Raw genomic sequence first — 21,994 nt, 5'->3', positions numbered from 1 at the left:
CTTCTGTCCCCAGGAATCTGGCACCCTTTGGGGACACATCCAGCCCTGAGGACGTGGCACCCTCTGAGGACACGTCTGTCCCCAGGGCTGTGGCACCCAGAGCCTGGTGACGGGGACACGTCTGTCGGTGGCACGAGGCCACCTGGGGACAGCAGCTCCCTGGGAGGACACCGAGGTGGCACCAGAGGCCACCAGTGTCCCTGGGAGCCGTGGGGACCCGGAGCTGGGGACATTGAGTCCCCATCTCTGCGAGGGGCCCAATCCTGCACCCCGGAGACCCCCAGCCCCAGGGAGGGGACAGGGACACCAGGACCACGCCAAGTGCCACCTCCGTGCTCCAATTGTCCCCTCGCCGGGGGGACACAGGGGTGACACGCGGAGGGGAAACTGAGGCAGGGGCTGAGGGGGCTCCCACTGGGGTCGGGGGGGGTCTGGGGACCTGGGGTTGGGGACAAGGGACTGGGGGCATCGGAGATGGGGTTGGGGGACCTGGAGCCAGGGACTGGAGATTGGGGTCCAGGGACTGGGAACCAGGGAGCAGGGACTGGGAACTGGGGGCTGGGGAACTGGGACAACAGACTGGGAACTGGGAACCTGAGCACTGGGGAACTGGGAGAAGGGACTGGGAACTGGGGATCTGAGCACTGGGAGAAGGGAGTGGGGAACTGGAAACCAGGAATCTGAGCACTGGGGAACTGGGACAAGGGACTGGGAGCTGGGAACCTGAGCACTGGGGAATTGGGAGAAGGGACAGGGAACTGAGAATCTGAGCATTGGGGAACTGGAAGAAGGGACTGGGAACTGGGAGAAGAGACTGGGGATCTGGGAGAAGAGACTGGGGAACTGGAAACCAGGGATCTGAGCACTGGGGAAATGGGAACTGGGAATCTGAGCACTGGAGAATTGGGAGAAGGGACTGGGAATTGGGAATCTGAGCACTGGGGAACTGGGAGAAGAGACTGGGGAACTGGGAGAAGAGACTGGGGAACTGGAAACCAGGGATCTGAGCACTGGGGAACTGGGATAAGGGACTGGGAACTGGGGATCTGAGCACTGAAGGACTGGGAACTGGGAACCTGAGCACTGGGGAACTGGGAGAAGGGATTGGGAACTGGGAATCTGAGCACTGGGGAACTGGGAGAAGGGATTGGGAGCTGGGGACTGCGAACTGGGAGAAGGGCCTGGGGAACTGGGAGAAGGGAGTGGGGAACTGGAAAGCAGGAATCTGAGCACTGGGGAACTGGGAGAAGGGACTGGGAGCTGGGAGAAGGGGCTGGGGACCCCCAGAGCTGGGGGGGTCGTGGTCCCCAGGCCCGCGGAGGCCCCGCGGCTGCCACTCGTGCACCGAGCTGTGTCCGTCCTCAGCCCCGGGTCCGGCTCCCCGCGGCGCTCGCTCTGCTCCTCATTTCCCGGCGCAAAGCGGAGCTGATTTATGGGAGGTTTACACTATTTTAAGCGTCGCCTCCGTTAGACGCTCGCCCTGGTTTTAATTACCTCGGCTCTGGCGGGCAGGGCAGCGTTCCCGGGGCACAGGCCTGGCCCTTGTTATCCTTGGAAAACCGGGAGCGCGTTGCGGCCGCCTTAAAAATAGGAGCAAGAACCACAGTAAAAAAAAAAAAAGAAAAAAAGAAAAGAAAGGGGGGGGGACACGACTCCCCAAAAAGCCACAAAACGGGTAAAAAGGGAGGGAGAAATTGGAATAAAGGGGAAAATGGGTGAGGGGCAACTCGTGACGCGCGGGCTCAGCCCCCACCCTGGCAGCTGAAAGCCATGAAGGGGCATAAAAGCAAAGGAAGTCGGGGGGGGGGGGGGAGGCCGCAGAGTAATTTGATTAAAAGGCCATAAAGGGAGCGGGAGCTGAGATTGGGAGTGGGGGGGGGTGACAAGAAGGGGGCCCCGTCCCAGCCCAACCCAGTTACGAGCCCTTGGAGAAGCCCCTGCTGCTGCTGCTGCAGGGGTGGAAATGGAGTTTGTAGCCCTTGGGGTGGGGAAACTGAGGCACGGGGAGCGCAGGGAGGGAGGGGATGGGGGCAGGAGGGATGGGGGTGTTGCGTGGGCACCCCGTTCTCCTGGGTGCCCCGTCACTGGGTGCCCCAGTGCCCCCCAGCACCCCCTCTCTGCCCCCCACCCCGGCAACCTAACACCCACGTCCCTCTCCCCGCAGGCCACCGGGCGCCATGGCCTTGTGATCCCAGCGACGCCGTCCCCGCTGCCTCGGGGGGCTCCCACCCAGCACCTCCAACCACCTCCGAGCGCTCCCACCTACTCAGCATCTCCGACCACCTCTGAGCACTCCCCCTCAGCACCTCCACCGCCTTGAGGTGCCCCCACTCATCATCTCCAAACACCTCTGTGTGCTCCCACCCGTCATCTCCAACCATCTCAAGGTGCTCTCACTCACCCAACATCTCCAAACACCTCAAAGAGCTCCCCCTCATTGTCCCCAACCACCTCGAAGTGCTTCCACCCATCATCTCCAACCATCTCCAGGTGCTCCTACCCATCATCTCGAACCATCTCTGGGTGCTTCTACCCATCATCTCCAACCGCCTCTGGGTGCTCCCACCTACTCAGCATCTCCAACCACCTCTGAGTGCTCCCACTCAGCACCTCCACCACCTTGAGGTGCTCCCACTCATCATCTCCAACCACCTCTAGGTGCTCCCACTCACTCAGCACCTCCAGCCACCTCCGGGAGCTCCCCCTCAGCACCTCCACCGCCTTGAGGTGCTCCCACCCATCATCTCCAACCACCTCTGGGTGCTCCCACCCACCCATCATCTCCAAACACCTCAAAGTGCTCCCACCCATCATCTCCAACCACCTTGAAGTGCTCCTACCCATCATCTCCAACCATCTCCAGGTGCTCCCACCCACCCATCATCTCCAAACACCTCAGAGTGCTCCTACCCATCATCTCCAACCATCTCCGGGTGCTCCTACCCATCATCTCCAACCACCTCTAGGTGCTCCCACCCACCACCCCAACCTTGGCCATGGGCGACTCCTACACGGCCGCCTTCCCCAGCGCCCCGGGGCTGCTCTCGCCCTCCGCCAGCCCCCAGGCGTCCCCCGGCACCTACGGCCCCGACTACGGCCCCTTCGGCCACCCGTTCCCGGCCCCCGCGGGCGCCCAGGAGGTGCTGGGGGCCCCCGTGGTGGTGACGGCCAAGGGGCACCCCACGGGCGACTGCTTGCCGGGGGTCTACCCCTCCCTGGAGATGCCGCACCCCTACGGCTCCTGGTACAAGGGGGGCATCGGCGGGGGGCTGCCGGGGGGCTCGGGGCCGGCGGCCCCGTCCTGGTGGGACGTGCACCCCAACGGGGGCTGGCTGGGGGGCCCGGCGGGCGCCGAGGGTCTCCAAGGCTCCCTGCAAGCCCAACCCACCCTCAGCCCCCCGCTTCCCGCTTACGGCTCCGATTTTGGGGCTCTCAACCCCCCGCCTTACACCAACAACCCCCCCGCGGCCGCCCCGACCCCCAAACCCAGCCCGGGCGAGACCTCCAAGGGACCCCGCGGCGGTTCCGTGGGCGCGGGGAGGCCGGCGTGCGATTGCCCCAACTGCCAGGAGCTGGAGAGGTTTGGGGGGCCCGGAGGAGCCCGACGGAAGCCGGTTCACAGCTGCCACATCCCGGGCTGCGGGAAGGTCTACGGCAAAGCCTCCCACCTCAAGGCCCACCTGCGCTGGCACACGGGAGAGCGACCCTTCGTCTGCAACTGGCTCTTCTGCGGCAAGCGCTTCACGCGCTCCGACGAGCTCGAGCGGCACGTCCGGACCCACACGAGGGAGAAGAAGTTCACCTGCCTGCTCTGCAGCAAGCGCTTCACCCGCAGCGACCACCTCAGCAAGCACCAGAAGACCCACGCCGAAGGCGGCCCCCCAAAACCCAACCCCAGCGGCGCCAACGAGCAACCCCCGGCCTCGCCTCGCCCAGCGCCGGCGTCGCCCGGCAAAGACGCCGGGAGCCCCGAAGCTGGGAGCCTGTTGGAGATCTGAGCCTTCGGCCTCCAGCCTCCTCCTCCTCTGGGCTGCTGGGGATATTTATTAGGGGGTGCTGCTCGCCCCCAAACCCCGAATCCACCCCCTCAACCTGGGGATGGTGGCAGTTCCTCGTTAGCGGTTGTAATTTATGTCTTAAGTTATGGGGGGGGGCTGAGACGGGATGAGATGGGGACACCCATGGGACCCAGGGACTGGGGGGGACGGGGACAGGGACACCTATGGATTGGGGGGGGGACAGGGACACCCCTGGGACCTAGGGATGGGGTGGGGGTGGGGGACAGGGACAGCCATGGGTCCCCATATGGGGTTAGGGTGACAGGGACACCCATGGGACCTGGGGATGGGGTGGGGGGGACTGGGACACCCATAGGTGAGAGGGGGACACAGGGACACCCATGGGTCCCCAGTATGGGGTGGGGGGGACAGGGACACCCATGGGACCCGGGGTGGGGGGCACAGGGGGGGACAGGGACACTCAGGGGACCCACTTTGGGGCTCGCTGGGAGTGGGGGGGTGAAGGTGACTCCCCTCTTCTCCCCCCCTCATCTTGCCCCCCAAATCTCATTGGACACCCCGTGCCCCCACCCCGAGCTCAGGGACAGGGACCCCCCCCCTCCTCCTCTGCCCCCGCCTCGTTAGCACGCGTGGTTCGTTACGCGCTCATGTACCCCCCCTCCTGTTTTTAGCCCCCCCCTTTAGCAATAAAGGGATTGCGAAGGTGAGAACACGGGGCTGAGGCCGCGCGGGTTCGTCACAGCGATGGGCTCCGAGGGAAACTGAGGCACAGAGGGGACGGTCACCGTGTCCCCTCCTGGGGGGGGTGTGGGGTGGGGTCAGTGCTGTCCCCTTGTCCCCCTGCCCTGGGCCTCGGCGCCTCCGGAGCCACTGGCTCCTCGTGGTGCCCTGTGCCCCAGTGTCCCCATGTCCCTGGGACACCGGATCCCAGTGTCCCTGGGATCTCAGAGCCCCACGTCCCTGCCTCTCCCTGACATGGTGTCCTGGTGTCCCCATGTCTCTGTGACACCATATCCTGGGGTCCCTGTGTCCCCAGAGCCCCGCACCCTCATGTCCCTGGGACACCGGATCCCAGCGTCCCCAGGATCCAAGAGCTCCACGTCCCTGTGACACGGAGCCCTGGCGCCCCTGGAGCCCTGTGACACGTCCTGATGGCCCCATGGCTCCATCTCCCTGTGTCCCCACATCCCTGGGGCTCCATGTCCCCAGAGCCCCATGTCCCTGTGCCCCTGTGACACAGTGTCCCCATGTCCCCCTGCCCTTGTGACTCTGTGTCCCACTGTCCCCATGTCCTGCTGTCCCTGTGACTCCATCTCCCGCTGTCCCCACGTCCTCGTGTCCTCCTGACGCTTTGTCCCAGCGCCCCCAAATCCCCATGTCCCCACACCTTGGGGTCCCCACCCAGGGGTGGGCACCGCCTCTCTTAAAGGGGCAATGCCCCCCCGCACCGGTGGTCCCTCCCACTTCCCCCCCCCTCCCCATTCTTTCAGACGAAGAGTCCCTAATTCCCTGGAGTTATTCGCAGCACGGGTTAGACCGAGCTGTGCTACCGCGGGTGTGTGTGTGGGTGGGTGTGTGTGGGTGTGTGTGTGTGTGTGTAGCCCCTCCATACCCGCCCCATCTTCGCGCTGTTCGAAAGGGGCCGCGGCCCCTTTAAATCCCGGCTGGCGGCGCGAGGGGGCAGGGACGGCGGAGATTGGCCCTCGGCGGGACCCGTCGGCGCGGGGCGGGAAAGAGGAAGGTGCGGGGCGGCACGAGGGGCCGGGGGAAACCAGGTACGTGGAGGGGGGGTCCGGGGGAGCAACGGCCCCTCCGGGGGGGGGACAGAGGGGAGGGGGTGACATGGCAGCTCCTGAGGGTTAAGGATGGGGGGGGAGGGGCGATATGGCAGCTCCTGAGAGGCAGGAGGGGGTCAAGGGAGGAGGATGGGGGGGGCAGAGGGGAGGGGGGTGACATGGCAGCTCCTGAGGGGTAAGGGGGGGGGGCGATATGGCAGCTCCTGAGGGGGCGGGGGGGGGGAGACAGGGGAGGGGGTGACATGGTAGCTCGAAGAGGGGTAATGGAGGGGGCGACAGGGCAGCTGGGGGGGAGTGAGAGGGGTCGGGGGGCAGCATTGTGGCTCCTGGCGGAGGGAACCGGTGGGGCTGTTGCGTGAGGGGGGGTCCCCGAGGCTGTGAGGGGTTCATCTAGGGGGGTTGTGAGGTCCCTGGGGGTGGGGTGGGGGTTTGGGGTGTCCCCAGGGGCGTGGGGGGCACCCTAGAGGGGGCTCCCTCCCCCTTCTCCAACCCCCCCCTCTGTTTGCCCCCCCCAGGCCCTGTGGCACCATGTGCACCTTGGGGCTCTTCCCGCCCCCGCCGCCCCCCGGGGACGTCACCCTCTACGAGTTCCACAACGCCCTGGTCTGCGGCCGCCATGAGCAGCTCCCGCTCGCCTTCCAGAGCCAGGTGAGGCCCTGCTGTGGGAAAGGGGGGGGCTGTCACCGCCCCCCCCCCCCCCCCCCCAGCACCCCTCGGTTCCATCACGGCCCCCCCAGCTCCATCTCCTTCCCCTGGGGGTGCCCCCCTGCCCTCTCTAAGCTCACCCCTGGCCACACGGTGCTTCCTCACCCCTCTTGGGGCTCCCTTTCTTCTCCCATCGTTGCTTTCAGTGCAGGGGGGGGCCTTGTCTGGCTGCTGTGACCCCCCTCGAGGGCGTGTGGGGCTGAGGGGGCCGTGTCTGCTCGCAGCTGGCAGACCTGCCCGTCCTCAGCCTGCCCAAGGAATCCCTCAAGGCTCCCGGCCGGCTGGAACACGGCACCCGCCCGGCGTTCATCCACCACCGCGAGGCCCTCTGGAAGCGATGCCTCAACGCCTGGTGAGCGCACAGACCCCCCCCAGCCCCCCAAAGCTCACCTTTAGGGGGGCAGAGCCGGGAGCTGCCTGGTCACTCACTCCGGGATAGAACCATGGGATTGTTGAGGTTGGCAAAGAGCTTTTAGATCATGGAGGACAAGCCTTCACCCAGCACTGCCAGCTCCACCACCAAACCTTGGCCCCGAGTGTCCCGTCCCCACGGTTTGTGAACCTCTCCAGAGCTTCTTGGGAGAATTTTTGGGGTCGCAACATCGCTGGGAGCTCGGTGGAGCTGGGGCAGGTTCAGCAGTCGCTGGTGACCAGGATGAGTGGCCCAGGCTGAGGCGAAGGTGGCTTGGAGGCCCCAGGCTGAGAGATCTTGAGGGGACGGGGTGTGTGTGGCAAGGGAGGGAGGCTGACGCGCTCTCTGCTGCAGGCGGGACGTGGGGCTCTGCGGGGTGCTGAAGGAGCTCGCCAGCGCCGAGGAGGAGGGTGAGTCTGGGCTGCTTGTGAAGGACTTGGGGATCCCCTGAGTCTCTCTGGATCCCACTTTGATCCTTTGGTTCCTTTCATCCCCTTTTCCATCATGCCTGTCATAGAATCATAGAATCCTGCGTCATCCCTGCCTTCCTCAGCACAAGGGTTAAGTCATAGAATCCTGGAATGGGTTGGGTTGGAAGGGACCCCAAAGTCCATCCAGTCCCACTCCTGCCGTGGGCAGGGACACCTCCCACTGGATCAGGGGCTCCAAGCTCCATCCAACTTGGCTTTCAATCTCCCCTCTTTCAGCTCAAAACCGTTCCCCCTCATCCTCTCGCTGCCCTCCCTGATCAAGACCCCCTCCCGAGCTTTCCCGGAGTCCCTTTCAGTCCTGGAAGCTGCTCTAAGGTCTCCCTGGAGCCTTCTCTTCTCCAGGCCTCGGATCATCTCCGTGGCCTCCTTCCTCCTCCTGTTGGGCCGAAGAGCATGGAAGCCCTCGTGGTCCTTTTTCTCTCTCCAGGGCTGCAGTGGGTGAAGACTGGCTCGAGCTACACGCTGGCCGTGTGCCACTGGCTCTCCTCGCTGCACGGCTCCTTATTCCCCCACCTCTCGGTGAGTCTTTGTGGGACTTTGCTAACGGGAAAGAGACTGAGATGCTCCGTCCTGTGCCGCCAGCTCCGCGCTAACCCCTCTCCCCGCAGCTCTCCAGCGAAGACATGATCGCAGCCTTCTCCCAGGCGGTCGACTGGTGAGTCCTTTGCGGCACAAACACCTTTGGGATGGGGATGGGGAGCTGTGAGCGAAAGAGGAGGGGGCACACGGCAAGGATCACTCCTCCTTCACCTGCTCAGCCTCCCCCCAGTAAGATTTTAGGGCAAATATTTCCCCGCTGCCTCCAGTTTGTGCACAGTGGCATGAGGCGAAGTGTTCCCTGACGCACTGTATGAGGGGGAAGCGGCGTTAAACTGGATTAGAGCTTGAAAAACCCCTATCAATACCCCCTGCTCCTTGACTGTTTACCCAGCCCCTGCAAATAATTGCTGGGAATGGGAAATATAACGGACAAAATGGTCCCGGTCAGCAGCGAAAAGGAAGTTTTATTTCGCTGGAGACGGTGGGAGCTGCCTTTGTCGTGGTTGGGAGCTGCTGGGTGGTCCTACCCAGTGCCCGAGAGCCTGAAACGCCTCCCCCTTGCCCCTTCCCTCCCTCTGCAGGGCCGGCTGCACCATCCGGGCCTTCGCGTGGCACCCTCACACCAGCAAGTTTGCTGTGGCCCTTGTGGACGATTCCATTCGCGTCTACAACTCCAGCAGGTGAGGGCTGGGCTGCTCCCTGGCCTCCTGGGCCAGCGCTGGCTCACGTTTAGCTGCTGTTGAATGCTTGTAGGTCCTTCTCCAGGCAGCTTTCCAGCTGCTCTTGCCCAGGCCTGGGGCTGCCTGGGCTTGGTGTGACCCACGTGCAGGACCCGGCACTTGGCCTGGTTGAACCCCATCCCGTTGGCCTCAGCCCACGGATCCAGCCTGTCCCGATCCCTCCGCAGAACCTTCCTTCCCCCAGGCACGTGGGGAAAGACTTCCCTCAGTCTTTGCCCTCACTGGCACCGTCCCTCCCAGAGCTTCTCCTTGCGCGGCAGCAGCTCTTCAAGGCCATCTCCAAAAATCTCTGGCCCTACTCAGACTTTGGCGTTTCCTTCCCTCCGCGCCCCGGGGGCAGACGCAGCCTGAGTCTCCTTTCTCCTCCAGGTCTCCCTGCTCCCCCAGCGCATGTAAAGCCCTCCTGAGGCGAAGACTCTGCCGGCTGGTCCTGCAGCCCCCCCTGCGCCTCCCTGCTCGGGCATTCTCGCCCAGCTGGGATTTCAGGCCAGCAAGCGCCTTCTCGCACCCCCGGGCTGGGCTGTGGGGAGCACGGGGAGCCCTGCTGGAGGGCACGAGGTGCGCTCTGGCTCGCTGCACTTGGTTGGGGTCCCCCCTGTCCCCCCCCGGCAGCAGGACACGCTGCGGCACGGCCCCTCCCTCCCCGCTCGGTGCTTTTAGGCTCCCACCACGGTCACGGCTGGAGAGAGGACTCAGGGAGGTGGCGCTGGGCTGTGCGAGCGCTCTCGATCCCTCATTTTCTCCTCTCACACGCTTCCCTCCTCTCCGGCAGCGCCACCATCCCCTCGCTGAAGCATCGCCTGCAGAGGAACGTGGCCGCCATGGCCTGGAAGCCTCTCTGCGCCTCCATCCTCGCCGTCGCCTGCCAGAGCTGCGTCCTCGTCTGGCACCTGGATCCCACCTCGCTCTCCACAAGGTGACGTGGAGTTAATTCCAGGCAGGTTCCCAGCCTGCTGGGGGGGACGCGGTGCTGGATTTGGGCTGTGTTTGACCGTGGGGGTTTCTTGCCCTCCAGGCCGTCCTCGGGTTGCGCTCAGGTGCTGTCCTACCCCGGGCACAGCCCCGTCACCAGCCTGGCCTGGGCTCCCAGCGGGGAGCTGCTGCTCTCGGCGTCTCCGGTTGACACGGCCATGCTGGTGAGTTCCTCCTGCACCCACGGGGCCACGTTTGGGGTACGGGAACCATATAAAACCATGGTGTCACCATGGGACAGGTGGCATCGAGCAGGGGATGGAGCCAGCCCCTCCTCGGATTGAACCTGGAGCGTTCAGAGCTGAAAGCATCCATCTGTATTCCCCAATCTTGGCAAAACCAATTCAAAAGCTGTGCTCGCGACCCGCTCAGCGTTCAGGTCCTGGTGTCCTTTATCCTCCTCGTTTGCTCTTCCAGGTCTGGAATGTGTCCACGGAAAATTGTGTCCAGCTGCAGTGGTTTGGGGGCGGTGGCGTCACCTACTTGGCGTGGTCGCCTGATGGCAGCAAGGTCCTGGCAGCCACTCCCTCTGCCGTGTTCAGGTGAGCTCCCACCCTGCCCCATCGTGGAATCCTGGAATCATTAGGCTTGGAAAAGCCCTCCGAGTGCACCCAGTCCAACCACCAACCCAGATCTGAGAAATTTATCCCCCCGCTCCTGTCCGTGTCTCTTGCAGAGTGTGGGAGGCTCAGATGTGGACGTGCGAGCGCTGGCCGACTCTCAAAGGACGCTGCCAGGTAGGACGAGGCATTTCCCACCCGTGTGGGGCAGACGTTGCCTTTAAGACCCTTGAGGGGGACACGTACGGTGTTTATGTAAAACTCCTGTGCTTAGAGCTGGCTCCAACCATCCCTGGGAAGCTGGAGGGCGGGCACTAACGTGGCTCTGTGTCCCGCAGACGGGGTGCTGGAGCCCTGACGGCAGCCGGCTGCTCTTCACCGTGCTGGGCGAGTCCGTCATCTACTCCTTATCCTTCTCGGAATACAGGGGTGAGTCTGCCCGACGTGAAGTTTTCCAAGAGCCAGCAGCTGCTCCCTGAGCTTTTGCTTGTGGCTGGCTTTGGGTTTTTGCTTTCTGGCTGCGTTTCCCGGCCCACTGGGTCATAGAAAGCCACAACACGTAGGGGCAAAGGGGTCTCAGGGGTCTCTCACAGCACAGAATCACCATGGAGTTGAGTTTTTCCTCCTTTCATGTTGCTTCTTGATTGCAGACAGTCACAAACTGTTTGCAAAGGGGTTAAACACCCAGTTTATGTGGCTTTTTTTTCACGGAAGTGGCTTGTCCTGATGTTTGTTGAGGGGAAACTGCCCCTGTCCTCCATCCCAGGCACAGGCAGATGCTGCTGGGGTAGCAGCGTGTTGCTCCCCAGCCGTTCTAAAAAATGGAGGTAAATTGTATCGCTGTGGAAAGAAAAGTGTGATTTAGAGCAGCGAAACAACCCCGAGCAGTGATTTCAGGAGAGCAGAAGCCACCAGGCTCCTGGGATTCCGTTTCAGGGGAGATGCAAGGGCAAGTGGGAGGCTCAAAAACAGCTTCGATCGTGGCAGACCTGTCTGAGACCATCTTTGAGACGCTCTACGGGGAGGAGAGGTGGGTCTGGCCGTGCTCAGGAGGCGGAGGGGCCTGTATCCCCTTGGCAGCCCTGGGGATGTTGGCTGGGAGCAGGGATCTCACTGCTGCTCGTGCCGGTTGCAGGATCGGAGGAGAAGTCCACTCCATGGTGTGGGATCCCACGGGCGAGAGGCTCGCCGTGATCATCAGGGGTAGGTGCTGGAATTGGGGTGGAAAGGCAGCACCCACCTTCCTTCCCTAGAGTCCTGGAAGGGTTCAGGTTGGAAGGGACCTCAAAGCCCAGCCAGTTCCACCCCGGCCACGGGCAGGGACACCTCCCACGGGATCCTGCCTGGCCTTGTCCCTGGGAGAAGGGAAAGCCTCACGGTGCCTTCTCCCCCAGGGCATCCTGATGCTCCTGGGAGCCAGACGGTCATCGCCGTGTTCCGCACTCGCAACAGCCCCGTGTTTGAGCTCCTGCCGTGGTGCGTAGAGGTGTGGGGTTTGAGCTCATTTGGGGCTGGGGGTTGGGCTGGACTTCGGGACTGTGTTGGGGGTGGACTCGGGTCTCTTTGGAGCCGGTTATGGTCTGGTTTGGAGTTGTTGAATACCAGTGACCCCTGGGACACGGTGGGGAAGGGCAGACCCACCTGGGAGCGAAGCGTCGCTGCCGTCCTGTGCTCCAGCCTCGGGCAGTGCCGCCGTTTTACCCCAGAACCAGTTGTGTTCGGGCTGTATTGTCCATTATCCACCTCAAACCCCCTTTGCTTCAGCTTCTCGGGTGCATCTTGGCAGGGCTCAAACATCTCCGCTTCACCCTCAGCCGTTCACGCGGGGCTGGGGGAGCGAGTGCTGCCTGCGGCCGTTCCATAACAGTTTTTTCCTTTCCCCGCAGTGGGTTCCTGCGAGGGGAGTGTGGGGCACAGCCACAGCTCATCGCCTTCCACCCCTGCTTCAAGCAAGGCGCCCTCCTGACCGTGGTGAGTGCGGGATCCGGGGTTCCGCAGCGCCAGCCCAGAGGGAAATCAGCCTGGTGGCTGCAGCTGGGGGGTGGGAAACCTCCCTGGGGAAGGGAGAGGTGGGGAACGTGTCCTTGTTGGAGAAGAGAAGGCGAAGCTTGGACTCTGATCCACTGTTTTCTCATCTGCCTCCAGTGCTGGTCCACAGGGAAGATCACCCACATCCCTTTCTTCTTCGTGAGCGCCCACGTCTCCTGCGCCAGCCCCAGCCGCAGCCCCGTCTCCGTCGTGGCCAGTGTGCGGGAGCAGCCGCTCTTCTCGGAGCTGTGACGACACCCAGGACCTCGGCGGCGCCTTCCCAAGGAGCGGACACCGCGACGTGGCCTCCGTCCTCCTCCTGGGACACACGGCAGGGCCCCAGGGGCCTCAAATACCTCCTCGGGGTCTCAGAACTCCAGGGCCGGTGCTGGAGGGATTAAAGCCACCACCTTTTCCTTGCCTCGATCTCTTCTTAGCCCAGGGGGGCTGGAATTTTCATGGATGGGGGCGAGTTCTTGAAGGCCTGCAGCTCTGGAGGTGCTCCTGGGATTCCGATGGTGCTTTTTAATGTCCAAAATAGCTCGGGATGAAACCTGTAGAACATCCCTTCTCCCTGTGCTCCCCTGTGTGAGCCCAGGGAGCAGATGAGGCCGCCCTGCCCTGAGCCGGGATTAATGGCAAGGCCGGGGCGCTGGGATTACAGGCGGTTAATCCCCTGGATTACGCTGTTATCGCTCTGGTAAGGCCTGGATGAGGGGGGAGGCTCCAACCCCACGCTGCAGGCACCCCCGGGCCCCCAAACCTCCTACTCGGGGCTCCCTGCTTGCTGCTGTGCCTCAGAGGATGGTGCTGAGCATCTTTTCTTCCTCCTCCTTTTCCTTTTCCTTCTCCTCCTCCTTCTTCTTCCTCCTCTTCCTTGGGGTTCCTGGCTTGCTGCTGCCCCTCAGAGGATAGTGCTGAGCATCTCTTCTTCCTCCTCTTTCTTTTCCTACTTCTTCCTCCGGGCTCTCCCCTTGCTGCTGCCCCTCAGAGGATGGTGCTGAGCATCTCTCCTTCCTCCTCCTCCTCCTCGTGCCGGGGCCCCTCGCAGGGCAGTGCCCGCAGGTACTCGAGGTGCAGCCGGGTCTCGGCTCGGCTCCTCCGCACGTAGCGGCCCAGGTAGCCCAGGACGGCCACCAGCCAGGCGCCCATGGCCACCAGCACCACCGGGTCCGGTGCCCGTGGCCGCGGCCCCCCTGCCAGGGTCCCGTTGGTGGGGTTGGGGGCCCCCCCTGCGCCCCCGCAGCCCCCCGAGCAGGGGGGGAGCAGCAGGAGGAGAAGCCAGGCTGGCGGCATCGCCGGAGCGCGGGGGGGGCTCTGGGTGTCCCCCCCTCCGCCACCTTCTGGCATCGCCAGATGGATTGGGGGGGGCAGCGGGAGGCTGGGGTGCCCCTCCCAGCACGGGGGGGCGCGGCCTGTCCTCCCTCACGTCCCCCTGCACCCCAAGGTCGCCCAGTGCACCCCCCATGACTGCACGGGGAAGGGACTGTTTTTTACTGCTGTTTACTGGGAAACGGGGCCAATCCTCAGGGAAGTGGAGCCCCAAAGCCTCTGTGGAGGGAGGCGGGGGGCAGTTCATCCACTCTGCGCTCCCCCCTCCTCGTGCCGCTGCGCCAGCGTCCGCCGTGCCATCTCCAAGGCTCCCTCGCGGCTGCGGTTGCCGCCGATGAAGCCGCTGGCGTGGACGAAGACGCAGCCGGGGATGCCGGCGAGTTGGGAGAGTTCCTCGTCACGGAACCCACGCCAGGGCTCGGGGAGGGGCAGCCTGCGGGGCAGGGGGCACAGAGAATCGTTTGGTTGGAAAAGAACTTTGAGATCAGAGTCCAGCCTTTCCAGGAGCTGCAGAGAGTGATGAGGCCTCCCCTCAGCCTCCTCCACACAAACCCCTCCAGCTCCCTCAGCCGCTCCCACAATCCCTGTTCTCCAGCCCCTTCCCCAGCTCCATTCCCTTCTCTGGACACGCTCCAGCCCCTCAAGGTCTTTCTTGGAGCAAGGGGCCCAAAAATGAACCAGGATTTGAGATGCCACCTCATGGCATGAGTCCAGGGGGACGATCCCTTCCCTGCTCCTGCTGGCCACCCCAGGGCTGATCCAAGCAAGGTGCTGGTGGCCTCCTGGGCTGCTGCTGGCTCGTGTTCAGCCCCTGTTGACCAGCACCCCCAGGTCCTTTTCCACCAGGCACCTTTCCAGCCGCCCTTCCCCAGGCCTGGAGCTGCCTGGGGTTGGTGTCACCAAGAGCAGGACCCAGCACTGAGCCTGGTTGAACCCCATCCCATCGGCCTCAGCCCATGGATCCAGCCTGTCCCGATCCCCCTGCAGAGCCTCCTGCCCTCCAGCCCATGGATCCAGCCTGTCCTGATCATAGAATCATGGAATGGATTGGCTTGGAAGGGACCTTAAAGATCATCCAGGGCCACCTCCCAATAGACAAGGCTGCTCCAGGTCCAGATCCTCCCATCCCTCCAGCAGATCCACCCTTCCACCCAGCTTGGAGTCATCCACAGTGACTAAGGGAGCACTCGATCTTCATCCAGATCTCGGATAAAGACGTTGACCTTGAGGAATTGGTCCATCCCCGAGGACACCCCCTGGACACGCAGGAGGGGACGGTTCTCACCGGCTCTGGAAGGTGTTTGGTCCCACGGGGACGCTCTGCACGCGCCACTGCCCGTTCCCGTCCGGGAACAGCACCAGCTGGAGGGGCTCAGGCAGCGCGAGCTCCTTCTCCAGGTGGAAAAGGTGCTCCTTCCAGGGACAACCACCCCGCGGCAGCTCCAGGATGAGGCCACTCGCGTCCACCTGGAAGTGGGAACACGGGGTGGTCACCGAATCCCATCTTTCCCACTCCTGCAGCTCCAGAGCAGGAAGAGGCTGTGGTCAAGGTCACAAAGGGTCTTTTTTGCGGAGAAATCGGGGTGTTTTTTCCATCTAGATCCATCCTGGACAACCCCCACCTCCCCGTGCCTCAGTTTCCCCTTCCCTATCCTCATGCATCTGTGTGGCGAGGCTGCGTGGGGAGATCTGGGGGGAGGATCCAGGGATTTTAGGGTACAGGAGGGGGTGCAGGGCTGTGTGTGTGGATTTGGGGGTACAGGAGGGGGTGTAGGGCCAGGTGTGTGGATTTTGGGGTACAGGATGGGGTTATCGGGGTACAGGAAGGGGGTGCAAGGCCACGTGTGAGAATTCTGGGGTATGGGACAGAGATATCTGGGTACGGGAGGGGGGTCACAGCCACACCTGGGGCTCTGGGTTGCAAGAAGCCCCCTGGAAGCCACAGTGGGGGCGTTAATCCAATAAGCCCTGCCCTCTCCTCACCCCCAAAACCTTCCAGCCCCCCCAAAAGCTGGTGGGCACCTCAAAACGTCTCCGCACGGCGTCCTCCACCAGCGCCCGCGCCGGCAGCCAGGCCCGGTGGTAGAAATCGAGCCGCTCCAGGAACTCGTTCCTCACCAGCTCCATCGCCCGCCTGAACCCCGCCTGGGGACGAAGAGATGGGGGTCAAGAGGGGCCCCCCCAGGACCGGGTGGTGGGCCTCGCATTCCTCCCACCCCCTCTCACCTCAGTGTCCTGGTCGGGGTCGTTCCAGCGGGGGTTGAGGCGGGCGACGCGGGCGCTGAGGGTGGTGGTGACGGCGTAGCGGGGTTCGCCCTCGGTCTGCGCGATCCCGTTGTCGACGGCGTCGATCTCCTCCACAAAGCTCTCGTACATCTGAGGAGGGAAGAGGAGGAATCAAGGATCAGCCCGGCCTGCAGCTGCCCCCGAGATGGTGGGGCTGGAAGGGATCTCTGGACCTCATCGTGGGCCAAAGCAGGGTCACTCGGTGCATCAGAGCACGTCCAGCTGGGTTGGATTTCTCCAGAGAAGAATCAGAACTGTTAGGTTGCAAAAGATCTTGGAGTTCATTGAGTCCAACCATCCCCGAGCAGCTCATCCACCCGGCTTTTGAACCCCTCCAGGGACGGGGACTCCACAACCGCCCCGGGCAGCCCCTGCCAGGGCCCGAGAGCCCTTTCCGTCAAGGAATTGCTCCCAATATCCAACCTAAACCTCTCCTGGCACAATTTGAGGCCATTTCCCTTCATCCCATCGCGTCTTCCTTGGGAGAAGAGACCAGCACCCACCTCACCACAAGCTCCTTTCCAGGAGCTGCAGGGAACACAGAGCTCTCCCCTCAGCCTCCTCTTCTCCACACAAACCCCTCCAGGTCCCTCACTGCTCCCACAACCCCTGTTCTCCAGCCCCTTCCCCAGCTCCGTTCCTTTCTCCCGACACGCTCCAGCCCCTCAAGGTCTTTCTTGGAGCGAGGGGCCCAAAACTGAACCCAGGATTCGAGGTGCCGCCTCACCAGCGCCGAGCACAGGAGGATGATCCCTTCCCTGCTCCTGCTGGCCACCCCATGGCTGATCTGAGCCAGGTGCTGGTGGCCTCCTGGGCCACCTGGGCCACCGCTGGCTCATGTTCAGCCACTCTGGACCAACACAGGCCACCCCCAAGCCAGGATGATCAAGGTCAGAGCCCCCCGGTTTCCCCCCCTACTTTATCGTAGAGCGCTGTCACCACGGGACTGTCCTCTGGTTGCCCCAGGAGCTCCGCTAGGATTTGGGAGCCGAAATGGCAATAAACGAGCCCAGCGCTGCTCAGCTTCGTGGTCCAGGGCTTGTCCGGCCGCAGGCTCTGCATGGTCTCCCTGAAGGATCTGGGGGGGGGGCAAGGCGGGGCAGCTCTGAGGGGTCTCAGGGGGATCCTGGGGTCTTCAGGGGCACCCTGGGGCCTGGGGGGGCGCATCTCACCTCTGGTGGTGGTCGTAGCGGTGCCGTGCGGGGTCGTACTCGCCCCCCACATCCACCACCACCTCGCACGGCGCCAGGCGCTTCGGGTCCCGGCTGCGCACGACCTCCGCGTCCTGCGGGGAATGTGGGGGAGCGTTGGGGGGGACCCCAAGGAGGGACTGGGGACACAGGGGGCCCCTAAATGGGACCAGGGACCTCCAAATGGCACCGGGGACCCAAAGGGCAGCCCCTGGGTGGGACCAGGGACCCTCAAATGGCACTGGGGACAGAAAGAGTGGACACTGGGTGGGACTAGGGACCCTGAGGAGGCCACTGGGTGGGACTAGGGACCCTGAGGAGGGACTGGGGACCTAAGGGTGGCTTCTGGATGGGACCAGGGACCCCCAAATGGCACTGGGGACCCAAGGGTGGCCACGGGGTGGGACTAGGAACCCTGAGGAGGGACCGGGGACCTAAGCATGGCTTCTGGATGGCATCAGGGACCTGCAGATAGCACTGTGGACCAAAGAGGGGCCTCTAGGTGGGACCAGGGACCCCCAAATGGCACAGGGAACCCAAAGGGCGGCCTCTGGATGGGACCGGAGACCCGCAGATGGCACTGGGGACCAGAGGTGGGCCTCTACGTGGGACCAGGGACACCCAAATGGTATTGGGGACCCGAGGGTGGCCACTGGGTGGGACTGGGGACCTAAGGGTGGCCATTGAGTGGGATCAGGGACCCTCAAATGGCACTGGGGACCCGAGGGTGGCCACTGGGTGGGACTGGGGACCCCGGGGAGGGAGTGGGGACCCCGAGATGGCACCTAGGTGGGACCAGGGACCCCCAAATGGCACTGGGGACCTAAGGGCGGCCTCTGGATGGGACCGGGGACCCGCAGATGGCACTGGGGACCAGAGGGGGGCCTCTAGGTGGGACCAGGGACCCCCAGCCGGCCCTGGGCCCCCCCCCCGGTACCCGGTAGGGCGGCAGCAGGCGCAGCAGGGCGCAGGCCAGGGCCTCATCGCAGTGGAAGGCGCCGTCGTGGGTGCCGATGCGCGGGGAGGCGGCCATGAGGCGGGCGGCGCGGACCGCCCCGCGCATCCCCCCGCGCAAACTCCGCGCAAACCCCGCGCAAGCCCCGCCCCGCCCCCACTGCGCATGCGCCGAGCGCACCCTGCGCGCGCCGGCCCCTCCCTCCCGCTCTGCGCATGCGCCGCCCCCCGCCCGGCCCCGCCCTTTCTCCCCGCGCGCGCGCGCGGAGCCCCGCCCTGCCCCCGCCCGTCGGCTCTGCGCATGCGCCTCGCGGCCCCCCGCCCCGCCCCTCGCCTCGCGCGCGGCCCCGGGGGCGGGGCTAGAGCGGCACTTCCGGGAGAGGCAGGAAGAGGGGGACAGGGGAACAGAGGGACACACGGAACGGAGGGGCAGGGGAACAGAGGGACACACGGACAGGGGAACAGAGGGACACACGGACCGGGAGAGGGGGACAGGGAGACAGAGGGACAGGGAGACAGAGGGACAGGGGAGGGGGACAAGGGGACAGGGAGACAGAGGGGAACAGGGACAGAGGGACAGGGGGACAGGGAGAGGGGAACAGGGACAGAGGGGGGGACAGGGGAACAGAGGGACAGGGAGACAGAGGGACAGGGAGACAGAGGGGAACAGGGACAGAGGGACAGGGGGACAGGGAGAGGGGAACAGGGACAGAGGGACGGACAGGGACACACAGGAACAGGGGAGGGGGACAAGGGGACAGGGAGACAGGGACAGAGGGACAGGGGGACACAGGGACAGGGAGACAGAGGAACAGGGGAGGGGGACAGGGACAGAAGGACAAAGGGACAGAGGGACAGGGACAGGGAGACAGAGGAACAGGGGAGGGGGACAGGGACAGAAGGACAAAGGGACAGAGGGACAGGGAGACAGAGGAACAGGGGAGGGGGACAAGGGGACAGGGACACAGGGAGAGGGGGACAGGGGAACAGAGGGACAGAAGGACAGGGACAGGGGGACAAGGACAGAGAGACACAGGCAGGGGCAGATGGACAGGGACAAGGACAGAAGGACACGGGCAGGAACAGACCGATGGGGATGGGGAGAGACGGACAGACGTACATGGGCAGGGACAGACAGGGGCATGGGCAGATGGACAGGGACCGGGACCGATGGACATGGGCAGGGACAGACAGACACTGCCCTGCCCAGTCCACACAGGACAGACGGACGCGCAGCCCCCCCCGAGCCGCGCAGGCACCGTTCCCAAGCACAAGTTTATTTGCCAGGAGGCTCACTGGGTCCCCCCCAGCCAGGGGGGCTGGGACCCCAAACCCCCATCCCACCCCGGGACCCCGTAAGCGTCCAGATCCCATCGCTGTGGGGGGCCCCGCGCAGGCCCTGCTCCCCCAGATCCCACGGGAACGGCTCATCCGGCTGCTTCCATCGCTGGCCGAGGCCAAATCCCCCTCTCCAGGCCGGCACCGGCGCCTCCGGCCTCCTCCTGCTCTCTGGGGCGAGGACATCCCGGATTTGGGGTGAAATTCCATCATCGTCTCCTTTCGGGTACAAGGAGCGAGCGCTACAGGTGTCCAGAGGGGAGCAGAGTCCACGTTCCCCCCCGAAAACCACCCTAGGCCGGCTTCTTTAGGGCAAGAAATAAAGGATTTGAGGTAGCCCAGCCTCAAAACATTCCTAAAGGGATAAATCAGCTCTCACGGATGGCAGGGAAGCGGGCAAAGCTGCTCCCGGAACGTGGAGAAACCCCCCAGATTTGGGTCTGATCCTGCAAACCTCGTCATCGGGGAGGAGGAGATGCAGGAGGAGCTCCCGTAGTGTGAATCCAAACCACCCCTGGGGCAGAACTCCCGCCCGAGGTCGCATCTCTCCGCTCGGGAAGCCGGGCTGACTTATCCCTTTGCCGGCGGCCGCTCATCCCGGTGGTCGGAGTCAGGAGATCTCGTTGCCGAAGACCTCGAGCACCAGGGGCGTGAGCTGCATGCTGTGCTCGGGCTGGAAGGAGAGGCAGCGATACTGCTTGGAGTGCTCCTCGTTGAGGCTCCGCAGGTCGGCGAGCTTCTGGATCATCTTGGCGTAGAGCAGGCGGCTGCCGGGAGGAGGATGCCGGCAGCGGATGTAGGTCTGGAGGATCTCCGAGAGGCGATCCTGGAGGGATTCCACCAGCGAGGTGTCCTGCACGCCGGGGCGATCTAGGAGACACCATGGATGTAGGAGACACCACGGATGTAGGAGACACCATGGATGTAGGATGAGTCCCACCCCTGTTCCCAGCTTCCCGGGATGGAGAGGCAGGGAAAGACAATGGGTTTGGAGGCAAGTGCCTTGTTGATCCAGGGGGACTCGCAAAATCCTACCTGGGGACAGGATGCAGATGGCCATGAGGAGCACGTGCTCTTCTTCATGAAGGTTCAGCTTCTTCAAGCCAACCTGGAATTTCACGAGCGGTTCCAGCAGGTCCATGCTGTGGCCGGCTGGGAAGAGAAAGGACCTTTAAGCACAGGCGGTTCCAGAACAAGACAGGTTGCCCAGAGAAAGTTGTGGATACCCCACCCCTGGAGGTGTTCAAGGCCAGGTTGGATGGGGCTTGGATCCAGTGGGATCGTGGCACCCGCGCGGCAGGGCTGGTGGTTGGACTGGATGAGCTTGGAGGGCTTTTCCAACCTTCATGATTCTATGATTCTATAAGATGTGATTTGAAATGCAGCTAAACCAAGCCCAGGGAACCTCCAGGCTCTACATCAGAGGTAGGTGCTGCGTGGTTGGACTGGATGAGCTTAGAGGTCTTCTCCAACCTTCATGATTCCATGATTCAATCCCTGCTTCCAGACTCCTCACTATGGGATTTTTGCATCCGAATTTGAGGCTGGGATGAGGTTTAAAGCCCACAGCAAGCAGGAGCACGTCTGGCAACCTTTACCTTGGGTGACATCGCTGATCCTGTACTTGAAGTCGTTGCTGCCGCAGGTCCACGTCATGTCCTCGAGGGTGAAGGACTGGTTCGAGCGCAGCATGATCACCTCGATGGCACTGGATTTCAGCAGGGCGATCTGGTCCTCTGCTGCCAGGTCCCTGCAGAGCCGGGAGAGGGTGAAGAGACCCGTCTGGTGAGCTACAGAAGAACCCAGGCCACCCCTGTGCCACCAGGAACCCTGGTCGCTTGGCTGGTGGCACCCCAGCTTCTCCCCCACCCCAGCTTTCTCTGTAATTAAGCTGGTTTTTCAGCAGCAACGTTTAATGAGAGGCAGCACCCAGCACCGTGGGCACCAGCCTAGAGATAAACAGGACCTGAGGTCCTTCACAAGCCAGGACGGGGACCTCTCACGTGGCATCAAGCGTCTGAGGAGCTCAAGCATTTTGCTGATGGAGTTGGGGGGCACCAAGGTAAAGATGGAAGCGGAACAACCTCAGGAAGGAGGAGAGACAGCAAACGTGAAAGTAGGAACAGACCTGAGGATGGAACAGAGCCTGAGGGACAGCTGTGAGGATGAAACAGAGAAAAATGATCTGGCTGTGAAGAGCAGGACGGGATTCCCAAGAGTGGAAACCTCCTCAGAGATTGGATCTGGGAGCAAACGTCTCACCTGAATCCTGGGATCATTTTGGCAAAGCCGATCACCTTCTGGATGCTGTAGCTAACCAGGTCGGCCAAGTGCGGGAGCATGGAGAGGTGGGAGAAGTCGATATTCATGGAGGAACTCTCGTCATTCTCCTCAGAGAGGACCAGGTTCGAAAACATCGGGGGCTCTACGGGCTCTGGAAAGGAGACAGTCAGGGGGTGCCTCGTTTAGAATCATAGAATGGGTTGGGGTGGAAGGGACCCCAAAGCCCACCCAGTCCCACCCCTGCCATGGGCAGGGACACCTCCTGCTGGATCAGGGGCTCCAAGCCCCATCCAACCTGGCCTTGAACCCCTCCAGGGAGGGGGCAGCCTCCCCTGCTCTGGGCAACCT

At 63.5% G+C, this 21,994-nt stretch overlaps 5 protein-coding genes across 7 annotated transcripts in view; 2 read left to right on the top strand and 3 right to left on the bottom strand.

Moving 5' to 3' along the window:
* Window positions 1-3,794, bottom strand: part of SP1 (Sp1 transcription factor) — a 29,952-nt gene extending 26,158 nt beyond the window's left edge. The window contains exons 1-2 of the mRNA XM_069879546.1: window positions 3,681-3,794; window positions 1,495-1,580 (exon numbers count right to left, since the gene is read on the bottom strand). The gene's annotated coding sequence lies outside the window, so the exon portion shown is untranslated. The remainder of the gene's footprint in view (window positions 1-1,494; window positions 1,581-3,680) is intronic.
* SP7 (Sp7 transcription factor) lies at window positions 2,938-4,081 on the top strand. Its single transcript, XM_069879595.1, has one exon. It carries the CDS (start codon window positions 2,997-2,999, stop codon window positions 3,996-3,998), a length of 1,002 nt encoding a protein of 333 aa, XP_069735696.1. The 5' UTR covers window positions 2,938-2,996; the 3' UTR covers window positions 3,999-4,081.
* Window positions 4,082-5,706: 1,625 nt separating this feature from the next.
* On the top strand, window positions 5,707-12,683 carry AAAS (aladin WD repeat nucleoporin). Of its 3 annotated transcripts, none has more exons than XM_069879552.1 (17): window positions 5,707-5,760; window positions 6,331-6,463; window positions 6,745-6,872; window positions 7,287-7,342; window positions 7,851-7,942; window positions 8,032-8,078; window positions 8,545-8,643; window positions 9,476-9,619; window positions 9,719-9,839; window positions 10,093-10,217; window positions 10,352-10,412; window positions 10,574-10,664; window positions 11,172-11,265; window positions 11,371-11,438; window positions 11,630-11,711; window positions 12,122-12,206; window positions 12,381-12,683. In XM_069879552.1, the coding sequence occupies exons 2-17, from the start codon at window positions 6,344-6,346 to the stop codon at window positions 12,513-12,515; spliced, it is 1,548 nt and encodes a 515-aa protein (XP_069735653.1). In that variant the 5' UTR covers window positions 5,707-5,760; window positions 6,331-6,343; the 3' UTR covers window positions 12,516-12,683. The 3 variants fall into 3 exon arrangements, with proteins under 3 accessions (XP_069735653.1, XP_069735652.1, XP_069735651.1); XM_069879551.1 differs by having other exon boundaries at window positions 5,746-5,794; XM_069879550.1 differs by lacking the exon at window positions 5,707-5,760 and adding an exon at window positions 5,968-5,990.
* Window positions 12,684-13,750: 1,067 nt separating this feature from the next.
* MYG1 (MYG1 exonuclease) lies at window positions 13,751-18,161 on the bottom strand. Its single transcript, XM_069879593.1, has 7 exons — window positions 18,009-18,161; window positions 17,054-17,166; window positions 16,800-16,959; window positions 15,822-15,971; window positions 15,618-15,740; window positions 14,881-15,062; window positions 13,751-14,028 (listed from the first exon to the last, which is right to left on the bottom strand). The coding sequence occupies exons 1-7, from the start codon at window positions 18,132-18,134 to the stop codon at window positions 13,839-13,841; spliced, it is 1,044 nt and encodes a 347-aa protein (XP_069735694.1). The 5' UTR covers window positions 18,135-18,161; the 3' UTR covers window positions 13,751-13,838.
* A 1,122-nt stretch (window positions 18,162-19,283) lies between these two features.
* The window catches only part of VDR (vitamin D receptor), a 32,534-nt gene continuing 29,823 nt past the window's right edge, over window positions 19,284-21,994 (bottom strand). Inside the window, exons 8-11 of the mRNA XM_069879597.1 lie at window positions 21,626-21,797; window positions 20,962-21,113; window positions 20,399-20,515; window positions 19,284-20,233 (exon numbers count right to left, since the gene is read on the bottom strand). Of these exons, the coding sequence (XP_069735698.1) occupies window positions 19,974-20,233; window positions 20,399-20,515; window positions 20,962-21,113; window positions 21,626-21,797 (701 nt within the window). The 3' untranslated portion in view covers window positions 19,284-19,973. The remainder of the gene's footprint in view (window positions 20,234-20,398; window positions 20,516-20,961; window positions 21,114-21,625; window positions 21,798-21,994) is intronic.

This window comes from Phaenicophaeus curvirostris, chromosome 38, assembly GCF_032191515.1.
Source record: "Phaenicophaeus curvirostris isolate KB17595 chromosome 38, BPBGC_Pcur_1.0, whole genome shotgun sequence".
In the NCBI taxonomy this organism is placed as follows: domain Eukaryota; kingdom Metazoa; phylum Chordata; class Aves; order Cuculiformes; family Cuculidae; genus Phaenicophaeus; species Phaenicophaeus curvirostris.
The sequence above is the reverse complement of the archived record's forward strand: the minus strand, read 5'-3'. Positions and strand labels throughout refer to the sequence as shown.

Coding starts and splice junctions, on each gene's coding strand:
- SP7 (XM_069879595.1), top strand. CDS start 2,997: ATGGGCGACTCCTACACGGCCGCCTTCCCCAGCGCCCCGGGGCTGCTC.
- AAAS (XM_069879550.1), top strand. Junction 6,464..6,744: donor CGCTCGCCTTCCAGAGCCAG/GTGAGGCCCTGC, acceptor GTCTGCTCGCAG/CTGGCAGACCTGCCCGTCCT. Junction 8,644..9,475: donor CGCGTCTACAACTCCAGCAG/GTGAGGGCTGGG, acceptor CCTCTCCGGCAG/CGCCACCATCCCCTCGCTGA.
- MYG1 (XM_069879593.1), bottom strand. CDS start 18,134: ATGCGCGGGGCGGTCCGCGCCGCCCGCCTCATGGCCGCCTCCCCGCGC. Junction 17,167..18,008: donor GCCTGCTGCCGCCCTACCGG/GTACCGGGGGGG, acceptor CATTCCCCGCAG/GACGCGGAGGTCGTGCGCAG. Junction 14,029..14,880: donor CCAAACACCTTCCAGAGCCG/GTGAGAACCGTC, acceptor CCTGCCCCGCAG/GCTGCCCCTCCCCGAGCCCT.